Source organism: Sinocyclocheilus anshuiensis, unplaced genomic scaffold (assembly GCF_001515605.1).
Source record: "Sinocyclocheilus anshuiensis isolate Anshui unplaced genomic scaffold, SAMN03320099.WGS_v1.1 scaffold328, whole genome shotgun sequence".
NCBI lineage: Eukaryota > Metazoa > Chordata > Actinopteri > Cypriniformes > Cyprinidae > Sinocyclocheilus > Sinocyclocheilus anshuiensis.
This window is the reverse complement of record NW_015558621.1, coordinates 373,248-384,560: the sequence shown is the minus strand read 5'-3', so window position 1 is coordinate 384,560 and position 11,313 is coordinate 373,248. Positions and strand designations below refer to the sequence as shown.

General features: G+C 36.3%; 2 protein-coding genes across 2 annotated transcripts in view; both read right to left on the bottom strand.

The window, feature by feature from the left end:
• Positions 1 to 806: 806 nt before the first annotated feature.
• LOC107680615 (RDS/peripherin-like protein xRDS35) lies at positions 807 to 6,754 on the bottom strand. Its single transcript, XM_016476581.1, has 6 exons — positions 6,659 to 6,754; positions 6,191 to 6,341; positions 4,812 to 5,087; positions 3,831 to 3,985; positions 3,276 to 3,522; positions 807 to 1,444 (listed from the first exon to the last, which is right to left on the bottom strand). Exons 2-6 carry the CDS (start codon positions 6,338 to 6,340, stop codon positions 1,214 to 1,216), a joined length of 1,059 nt encoding a protein of 352 aa, XP_016332067.1. The 5' UTR covers position 6,341; positions 6,659 to 6,754; the 3' UTR covers positions 807 to 1,213.
• Positions 6,755 to 7,912: 1,158 nt separating this feature from the next.
• Positions 7,913 to 11,313, bottom strand: part of LOC107680616 (uncharacterized) — a 3,707-nt gene continuing 306 nt past the window's right edge. The window contains exons 2-6 of the mRNA XM_016476582.1: positions 10,467 to 10,495; positions 10,045 to 10,173; positions 9,875 to 9,941; positions 9,207 to 9,314; positions 7,913 to 8,828 (exon numbers count right to left, since the gene is read on the bottom strand). Of these exons, the coding sequence (XP_016332068.1) occupies positions 8,214 to 8,828; positions 9,207 to 9,314; positions 9,875 to 9,941; positions 10,045 to 10,172 (918 nt within the window). The 5' untranslated portion in view covers position 10,173; positions 10,467 to 10,495 and the 3' untranslated portion in view covers positions 7,913 to 8,213. The remainder of the gene's footprint in view (positions 8,829 to 9,206; positions 9,315 to 9,874; positions 9,942 to 10,044; positions 10,174 to 10,466; positions 10,496 to 11,313) is intronic.

The window sequence follows — 11,313 nt, the reverse complement described above, 5'->3', positions numbered from 1 at the left end:
TATTCATGTCAATGAAAGTCATCGACAGTGCACCTAAAATAAGTGATGTAGGTTACATGCAAATGCATCTATGCATGATTTGCAGGGTGACTTGGGTGCGATATTTCTCGAATTGAGAAGTGACAGAAGAGGATAAACGAGTTTTTGCCGCTCTCTAATGGTGAATCGGTGTAGTGCGCTGCCAGGTAACGGGATCTTTTGTAAATTGACAAATGTCTTAACTGTCACTTTTAGATCAATGACATGTCTTCAGGCTAAATAAAACTATGAATAGCTTTTTTTTAATAGATTATTTGTGTAGCCTGTGTGCGTGCGTGCGTGCGTGCGTGTGTGTGTGTGTAAAAATTCCTGGAATGACCAATCCATTGAAACAAGTTGAAATTATGATCACTAGTGCAAAACTAACTGCTTTTAATAAATAACTAGAGGCATGACACAGTTGTATTTCTTGTGTTGGCCTAATGTTTTGTGTGTGAGTGCTTTGGCAGCAGTCATAGTATTAACCATCATCAAAGGGATAAAGAGATTTCAGGTATCAGAACAGGACACCCAACAATATGGCCTGCCGCATTTGGTCAGCGTAATCCTATTCATTTCTCTCTCACTCTCACTTTGTCTTTCTCTCACTGCATAGGCAAGAAGAGGAAATAGATTTACCATACAGCATTTAACAAGGGAAGTTAAGATCAGGCTAGTGTGAGGTAAGAAGTGTCCAAATGAAAAACACATTTCAGCACAAAAGTGAAAAACAAAAATAAGCACTTGATGAACGTTCACAGTGACCACATGACTTCATAGTTCAGTTACAAACTCAAATCTTTATTTTTCGCATGCATCTTTTGCAATTTCACCTCTTTAATTTTGTCTATTTAAGCAAAGCATGAAGCAGCAAAACATCTACAGACCACATGTACTATTTCATTGCCTTCATTTCCTTGGAATTTTCTGCTTTAACTCTTCTTTATACATCTTCACTTTATATATAATTGTCAAAGGGGTATTTTGGTATTGTCAGGTTTTGCATTAACAGTTTCCAGTGTTTTGAGAAGTTACTGGTTTTTACCTCAATTTTTTGACTTAATTTAACAATATAATGAAGTAACAATGTTACATTGCAATTATGATTATTTAATCCCTTTGGATGATGACAATCAAGGGCAGTTAGCACTCATGTGCACATTAACATTCATTATAAACAATCACACTTGGTCTTTTAGGCTGTGGCTGGCTTTTCTGCCTCTGGCTGTGTGTCCGGGGTCGCAGCGGATCCGTCGCCCACCTGAGCAAACTGGAGGAACTTCTTCATCTTTTCTTTAGTCTCCAGCAATGTCTCCTTCACTCCCTTCTCCAGGATGTATCCCTCTGTCTCGATCTCCACATTCTCCTGTCCAAACACACCCTCCATTGCAGTCTGCAGATAGCGCAGACTCACCAGAATGGTCATCTGAAGGCAGAAGAGATATAGAGGTCAGAGTTCAAGCTCCTTTAAGACATTTTCTTCAGGTAGCTCTTCTTAAAGAGTCTTCCTAAAGTAATAATGAAAATTCTGTCATTTATACACCCTCATTGTCATTGCAACCTTGTCTGAATTTCTCTCTTCTGTGCAACACTAAAGATGATATTCTGAAGAACATTGGGGTCCAAAACAACATCGGATTCGGACCCTAAATTCCATTGTATGGGCAACAAAACACTGAGATTTTTTTATTTTTATTTTTTTAAATCTGTTCCACAGAAGAAAGAAAGCCATAGAGGTTTATAATGACGTAAATGGTAACCGCATTTTCATTTTTGGTTTTCATTTTCTTTTTTAAGAGTATTTAATTTCCTCCTTTACAAAAAATGTTGTTCCCCTGTATTATAACCACACCGTATTATAACTTATGGGGCCCAAACAACAACAAACTACACTTTAAATTATGAAGTAACAACTGATAGTATGCCATGTTAAATATCACACTTTGTAGATAGCAAAGCAAACCTACTTTTCCTGGTTCTCACAGCAGACGTTGGTTTGCTGTCTATTGGATTAGTGTATGAGAAGCAACTAATCATGCGGTTAGTGTTACAAAGCTGTGACTGTTATAAAAGCTGAGAGCGTGATGTGGTTTTGGGTTAAAGTTATTTTAATCCTTAAATAATGAATATTGACACCTTTTGAGTTCACAACCATACTGCCAGCCGTCCGGAAACGTGTCAATATTCAGTGATGAGTGTGTGAACGGTTCGATGTGTTGAGCGCATTAGATTATACAATGTGTTATTCAAGGTTGACGCTTAAAATCATGTGGTTATTTGGGGGAGTCCTCCAAAACATTCATAATGATCCTCTGACATCAGTTTGTAGGTTAATTTGCTATGAGTTCCCATTTACCATGAGTTGCCATGAGTAAATTAAGTTCTGTAGTTATCATGATTCAACATAAATTACAGCATTAATTTTTAAGTTGTTGAATTTCTTCAGAACTACCATTCAAAGATGGTATTCAAAAAGATTTTTTGAAATGTTTCAAGTTTATAAGTCTCTTATGCTTACCAAGGATGCATTTATTCGATCAGTAAAAATACTGAAATATAGAACATACAGTAAAAATAGAAATACTGTAAAATGTTATTACGATTTACAAATTACATTACAATTTAAAACAACTATTTTCTATTTTAATATACTTTAAAATGTCATTTATTTCTATGATGGCAAAGCTGTCATTGCTCCAGAGTCCAGTCTTTAGTATCACATGATCAAATCATTCTAATATGCTGATTTGGTGCTCGAGAAACATTTCTTATTATTGTCAATGTTGAAAGTAGTTGTGCTGCTTAATATTTTTGTGGAAACGTGATACTTTTTGTCAGGATTGTTTGATGAATAGAAAATTCAAACAAACAGTATTTATTTGAAATATAAATCTTTTGTAAAGTTATAAATGTCATTTTTCATTAATTTAATGCATGCAAAACTCTTACTGACCCCAAACTTTTGAATGGTAGTGTTTTGCTGACAACAATTGTAGTCCTTATATAGCATCTTCCTAGCAACTTATAATAAATTAGGGTGTTCAGAATTCACATGAATAATTTATGTTGGAGAACAAAACACAAAAGTCTAATACAAATCTTATTTTACTCATAAATCACAAACTTCAATTATAAATGCCCATAAGAGATTCCTGAGAGAGGCCATTACTCGGAAAAGCAAATTATTTTTTCTATTTGGACTAGGAGGATCAGTGGCCTATAATTACTACTCATTCAAGCCATTAATCAGCTCATACCTGGAGAAGGAAATCAAAGAGTACGCAAGGGCCGATGGTGTTCATCAAACCCATGTAGTAGTTGACAAGGGCCTGGTGACAACCTCGGTTGTACAGGTTCAGCTCTTCACTCTGGTACTCGTAGCTGTAATGGGCAGAGTTGTCCAGGAGACTGTACTGGATACAGGGCCAGGGGGAGGCAGGGTTACAGCAGCTGAATGGGACCCCATCCAGCAGATATCGGCCATCTACGTTACTCCTCACACGACTGTCGCCAAAATGGAATAGACAGAAACATAAGACTATATATAATTTTTCTAGTTTTGTTACACTATTGATTCTGCAGCTCTCTTTATTGACTTTCTGTCTGATCAATGCATCAGGTTCATTTGGTGATGACATTCTGTTTCGGAATATAACGTTCTAAATTCTGATTCACCTTAGAAGTTAAAAGAAAGCATTTTGAGATGTTTTGCAGGGTATTGCCTAACTATTGATACCTCTGATTCACCCTTCACCCGTCACATTCAGGAGAGAGTGCAGGAGCGTGAGTTTACCTATGATTTTTGGACTCACTCTTTCACTTCTTTGGATGTGAAGTCCAGGTAGCGGTTGCTGATCCACTGCACCTCAAACCAGTCCCTGTAGTTAGTATTACCACAGCACTGGAACTCAATCTGTAAACGGTCAATAGTCTCCTTCTGGAAACAACGGCCTGGTGTGTCTGTATCCTGTAGAGGTATAGAACATCAGATAACTACTTTAAAGTTCATTAAGAGAAATATATATGACTTGAAACCCTGCAATTCAGTTCAATACCAAATTCTTTCTATTCTTTGGATTTTATACTTTAGTACATTCTGTTGTCCTGCCTTTGGAAATATTTGTTTGAATTAAGTATTGTCTAGTATACAAAAGGCCTCTGAAATGCCAGATTTATTCATTCATTCATTCATTTCAATATCTATAGGACTCTGCAATGCCAGATTTATTTTATTTATTTATTTCAATAAATATGTAAAGTACTCTGAAATTCCAAATTGATTCAAATAAATAAATATCTAGCACTTAAATATCTAGCATAAGTCCAATAGTATTTCAAAAAATCAGTTGTGATTTCCATGAGAAACTCAGATATTTCTTGTTATTTTATTTCACACATGGAGGAAATGTGTAAAATATGTCCTCCATGTGTAAAATAAAATAACAAACAAGAAATTTCTGAATTTTAAATGTGAATCACAGCTCACTAAGTAATTAAAAACATTTATGCACCAAAACAAGATATTATATGAGACCAGAGAGCACTATGTGAATAACACACACACACACACCCACACTCACCCACATATAATATATATTCATTTCATATATTCATATATATAATATGACATGTTTGTGTGTGTGTGTGTGTGTGTGTGTGTGTACTGTATTTGTATACTGTATATGTATGTGTAAGCGCTTTGCCTAAATGACTAAATCATATCAAATGACACCTGATTGCTGTTAAATAACTTTTAGACCCCACTTTATTCTTTTTGTCTTTCTCTCCCCAACCTTGTAGAAGCAGATGCCGTTCTTCAGCCCGATCTTCAGAGACTCCTCCAGGCTGGGCTGCAGGGCGAAGCTCAGAATCATGGCCACCAGCAGCAGGGAGGTGATGAAGACAGAGAAGCAGAAGAACGGAGGAAGAAACGTCTTCCAGCGTGGGAAACGTGAGGGGTTCAGTGAGTCCTGGCAGACTTTACCAGCACAGATGTTGATGCCCACTGATGCTAACCCCACTGCCATCAGCAGATTTGGCACAATGTGGATGTCCATACTGTGCATCACCTGTGTAGAGTGAGAAAGGTTGAATGTTTGTTATTTTTGTTTTATTTTTTTTAAATCCTTAATTTCTTTCCACAATGCTCTTTTCACTCATTAATTGCTGTTAATAGTGTTCATCGTCTGTTTGATTATGTCTTTAATTGATTTTTCCGTACATTTCTGCCATATGTACATTAACTGACAGTCACCACTGATAAACTACCACTAAATATTGTAGAAACTTCATTTGCTGTAAAGTTGCTTTGCAACGATTTGTATCGTGAAAAGCGCTATACAAATAAACTTGAATTGAATTGAATTGAATTATCAGGTTTCATTGTGAGGTTTATTGACTTCATTATAGATACAGGCTCCGGTAGTGGTGCACACTACAGGACATTATCTGAGTGCCAATCCTCAGATTATGTGAGATTATTCCTCTCAACAAGACAAAGCTTAGGCCTGTTACACTGGTGTTGACAGTATAAAGGGTAAATGAAAGGAGTAATTGTTGTAGTATTGTAAATATAATAGTAATTTATTCATTGTGTCAAATAAATAATATATGCAAACCATTAAGTAAATGTTAAGTGAGTGAGTGAAGTGTGGCATCCCATACTCAGAATTTGTGCTCTGCATTTAACCCATCCAAGTTTACACACAGCAGTGAACACACACACCCAACAATGCTGTGGCGCCCAGGGAGCAGTTGGGGGTTCAGTGCCTTGCTCAAGGGTCTCACCTCAGTCGTGGTATTGAAGGTGAAGAGAGCACTGGTTATTCACTCCCCCACCTACAATCCCTGCCAGACCTGAGACTCAAACCCGCGACCTTAGGGTTACAAGTCTGACTCTCTATCCATTAGGCCACGACTGCCCCCTATTACTTAGCAAAACACAGAGCATTTCTAAAAACCGTTAAGCAGTGCATTTCTGATTATCCTCTCACACACTTTATAGATCCTAATGGACTATAATGACAGACACACTGCGCACTGCAATTCGTTATGTTGCCATTTATGTTTTTGGCAAACAAGCATGTATCTAGGGATGCATTTGTACATCACTTCAATTTCTCTTCAATTTCAGGTTCTATTACTGTTTTCTAAATAAGAAAAGTTTGATTACCTCTGATCTGCGATGTAGCTCAGTTTTGAGGAAGACTCCCATAGCAAAGGTGATGGCTCCAGAGAACATGGCCACCCATGAAAGCAGCCATAGACCCTGGGCCAGACGCACCCTCTTTTGGAAGGGGAACTTTATTTTTAACAACACCATGCTGCATAGGAAGAAGTGTAGGATAGAGGAGAGAGAGAAGTTTAGATTGCAGAAGAGGAATTTAATAGAGGTCATGCAGTATCAGTATCCAGCACAGCAAAAAAAAATCAGTCATTCTCAGGTAAATTCCCATCAGGTTCTGTTACTCCTAATAATAAGGAACAATCCGGTATCACTTTGGAAATCATCTCCATAATACTTTCAATAACTGATACAAGGACGTGGGACAAAAAAATTGTTTTGATGTTGAATTAAAATGACATTTTAAGTTGTCCCCAAGATCATCTGATTTTAGCAGAAGAAAAAAATATTTTTTACCTTCAAGAACTTTGAGTGCCCTTTCTTTCAGACCCTGAGCCTTCAATATGCCTCCTACAGTTTGGCAGCCATTTTGATTAGGTCTTAAAAATATGATATAGAGTATTATGTCTTGAGTGTCATAATCTCCTGTCATGTCTGAATCCAGGCCAGTGTCCTCTAAGCAAACCTGCCCTTGGTCAACAAGTCCAGAAGAGTGCCAGAGGGAGGGGTTTGACGCAAAGTGTGCCATTTAATGGACTGAGAAACCGTGAAACTGAAAAGAATGGAGAAGAAAACAGGCATGACAGAATGTGATGCATTACTGTGAGCCTCAGTGTATACAGCAGGGTCAGAAATAAATGAAGACTCATAAATTAGGACACAGTTTAGGGCAAAAACACACTAAGAGAGATAAAAATGGCCCAGATATTAAAAATGTAGTAGCAAAAATGTCAAATTCTAACATTTTATTTAAACATTTTAGAATATGATATGATATAAAATATATAATTCATATTCCATTGCAGGGCAATCTAGGGATGGGTTAGAGACTCTGCAGACATCATAGTGTTGTGTCACTGCCGGCTGTCTGTGTTTGCTGGCTCAAATGTGAGTGTTAATGTGTCTTGTGTGTGTGTGTGTGTGTGTTTTTAATGCTGACTATGCAGAATATAGATGCTGTATAATATATAATCAGGAGTGGGTCATGTGAAATATAACAAAGCAGTATTAATTGTGTTATGATGAGCATGTGATGCTGATTTAATTTTAATTTGAAATCAGTCTAAGTAATCGATTGACAATTGGATGTCACACTGTGTTTTATATGGATATAAAGACACCCTTAAAGTGACTAAGACAGATATAAACCACTCCCAAATGTAGAGCAAATTAGCACACAAGACTTTATTAATACATTTAAAATAAAAATACAAGGATATTCTATAATAAATGTACATGGTTATGTGGCTTATTTTTTTTTCTAGCAGAAACTAACTAATATTCTATCAGCTATACATTTAGATTTCACAAAAACAAAAATTCAAACTTTCCTAAATGTCACAGTATACAATAAATACACTCTATAAAATACACTCTCCAGTTTAATTTTAATTTTATACAGGCAAACATTAAGCACTCAAAGATAAAAGACTGAGAGTGCTATAACTTCCCGAACAGCTCATTGACAGTAAATTTGGTTAGTTATAAAATAATATGAATATCTAGCTATATTATTTTATTTCTAACCAATCTTTAAATATTTCACAACATCCAGGGCAAAAAGTGCAAACATGTATAAAAACATTAATATTGAGGATACCTATTGAATATGTATTAAACTACAAATGAAAGCAGGAAACCAGAAAAGTAAATGTTTTAACGGATATAGCACAAAACCAGATGGTATATAAATACAGTAATTGTACTTGTAAAGCTAGAAATTACATGTATTTCACAAATACCAGAGCCATCAGAGCCACAGTTATTTGCATCCTTGCTGCAATATTGGTAACGGTAGATGTTAGAGATTTTAATTTCCTACACAGTTTACCAAAAGACGTCAAATTAAATGTTACTGCTTCCCTTCTGTTAGTTCTGCTGCATCTTTCCCTTCACCATCATGCGCTGGAGGAGGAATCTGGTTCAAAAACTCATTCAGCATCCTTTGAGCTGTAAGATAGCTGACATCAGTGGGCTCTTTCCCCACAGTGACAGTTCCCTCTCCACCTGTCTGTCTGCTGAGCCTCATCTCATCTAGATTATATGGGTTTGAGGGAATTAAGTGGATCTCTGTGTTCATGGCTAATTGGTGCACTTGATGACTTGGGGCCTTTGTATCTGCCATCGTTTTGTGGATTGGCACATCATTAGTAAAAGAAAAAGGAAGTTGTGAGTCACTTCCTTTAGTCACAAGTTGCCCTGGCCCTGCCCATGGATCGTGATCATGTTTCCATGGCAGAAAGGCTGTGGCAGGCTGTTGTCTGGCACCTGAGCATGTGTGTCCAGTCTGTGGCCATTCAAAAACATCCCCTTTTCCACCAAATGGTTGGTTGTTTCTGAGCTCCTGCACCCTCTCTGATTGGTCACCATCAGTTTGGCGTGGAGATGTTTGAGGACATAAGAAGTGCTCCAGTGCTTCATGAGAGTCAAAGTGATTTTTCAACAACTCTCTAATCAATGAGGGAACCTAAAGAGAGAAAGATGTTAACCTTTAGGGGTTTTTTTCAACAGGTGATTTGTGTTCTTTTATGTTAAAATACTTGATTGTGCAGACACAACTATAAATAAACCTGCCGGTTGGCTATGAGCAATGTTGCATTTTATTTGTTTGAACATTTATATATTTCCCCCTCTTTGTTCAGGGCAGAAATTATGTCATGACAATGCTGATTGGTTGGCGACTATATGCTGTGATGTATACACATCTACTATACTACAATAAAATATCATAGGTTAATAATATGTATAATATTATAGGCGAACTATATAAGCAGTTTTGTGGGGAATTGACTAGTTTGTGCAAAAAACAGAAGACATCAGTTTGCTGTATCTGTCTGTCACTTACACTGATGTTTTCCAGAGAGCTGATGGTCTTCTGAGCAGTATCCAGCTGTTTAGTCAGATCTGCGACTCTCTGCATGAAGAACTTCCTCTCTGAGTCCAAGCTGTCTACCTTTCAAAATAAGGTTAAAAAAATACTGTTTAAATATAACACAGGTGCTGGTATAGCACTACTGAAATTTCAGCAGATGTGAATTTGCATTTTTATAGAGCCCAGCGCACAGGAGAGCAGGTGCTTTAATAAGTAGCCATAAGGCCTGAAAAGAGTACCATCATATTTTACAGATGTGCACTTTATGTAATAAAAAAAACTTAAGAAAGCAATTCACAACACAGAGCTTCTTTGATTGTACTGTATGTGTATCTTTTACAACAACCCGTGTTTTCTTGTTGTTCATATTCTTTGTTTTTATATTTAATATAAACATTTATGTCAGGCACAAATCTCACATCCATCCCCCAAAATGATGATTTGGTCCCACCACAGAATCTTGACCTTTTCAGCTGTATCCAACAAAAATCGTAATAGTTCTATTGAACTGATTTACATTTCAGTGTAATAATAAACAATGTTTAGTTAGCTAATTTTAACCTATTTAAAACTGTAAAAAAAACTGTTTATTTTGTAGTCATTTTGTGAAAAATGCCTTCTACAACTTGTGTTAAACTTACTGCAGTTTTGAGTTTCTGCTCCAAGACACCGTTTGTCTGTTGAGAAACAGAATAGCTTTCCTGTAGCCTGCAAATGATACATAACAGAGAATAAAAGATGAGTGCTATCATTTTATGAACTAAAAAAACGTTTTTATTCACAGTATTATGTATGGAGTTTAGATGCTGACCTTCTGTATTTCTCTTTGAAGCTGACTAACTCTGTCTTGGTACACTGCAATTCTGCCTCCATGTTCTCAATGCATGCCACCATCTGCAACAGCTTCTCGTGTAGCTCTTTGTTGTACTCCTCCAACATCCTGCAATATATTACAAATCAGTGTGTTTATCTGTCTATGTCAGGAGGTAAACTGCTGTGTTTCTGCAGAAGCTCAATATCATAAATCATTCGTAAAGAAAAATACTATGACTCTGCTCTAACTGTGTACTGGACAGATGAACATGACAGATGAAAATAGAAGCAATCGATATGGCTCGGGCTGGATGGCAGAGTTTAGGACACGGAGCAGAATAAAATGGGGGAAAGCTCTGAATTAAGAGCGAAATCAATAGTCTGAACTAACCAGTGAGAAAAAGGGGGGAAACCACTTACTGAACTCTGTCCACGGAGCCAGATGAATCCTAGGGGCAAGAGAGAAGAGAGAGGGGGGTGAAACAGTGAATAGAGGACAGAACAGGACAGAAAATAGAAAACTGATTTTTGAAGTCATATGTTCCAGAGAAGACCATTGATTGATGACTCATCTGGTTCAATTGTGTTAATCAATGGATATGGACACAATGAAGGGTATCCCTCATGCTTCCAGCATAGAGGTTAATCCAAGGCTATCAATAATTCAATCTTTATTTTAATTATCCCTTCATTTTGATCTTTCTGATCTGTGTTTGCTATAGAATAACACATGTACCGATTACAACTTATTAAAATGACTAAAGAGAATCAGATGCTGACTGAATTCTTTGATTGTCATCCATTCGCTTATGTTGCCCAAGTGTTTGTGAAGGGGAAAAAATGCTCAAATAAATACGTTTGTTTAATTTATGGAATATATACACTACTGTTCAAATGTTATTTGGAAATCATTCTAATATGCTGATTTGGTGCTCAAGAAACATTTGTTATTATTATGACTTTATTTAAAATTAAATTTTGTATTGCTTAATATTTTTGTGGAAACCGTAATACATTTTTTTCCCAAGATTCTCTGATGAAGAAAACGTTCAAAAGAACAGCATTTATTTGAAGTAGAATATACAGTAAAAACTCCTTTACCATCACTTTTTTTGGTGAATAAAAGCTTTCATTTCTTAAAAAAAAAAAATCTTACTGACTGCAAAATTTGTAATGGTTGTTTAAATGTATCAATAATTACAAAACAACATTTGCTCATGCTGATTAGCTTTATTTTTTCATTTTTATATTTTTAATTGTATAAGTT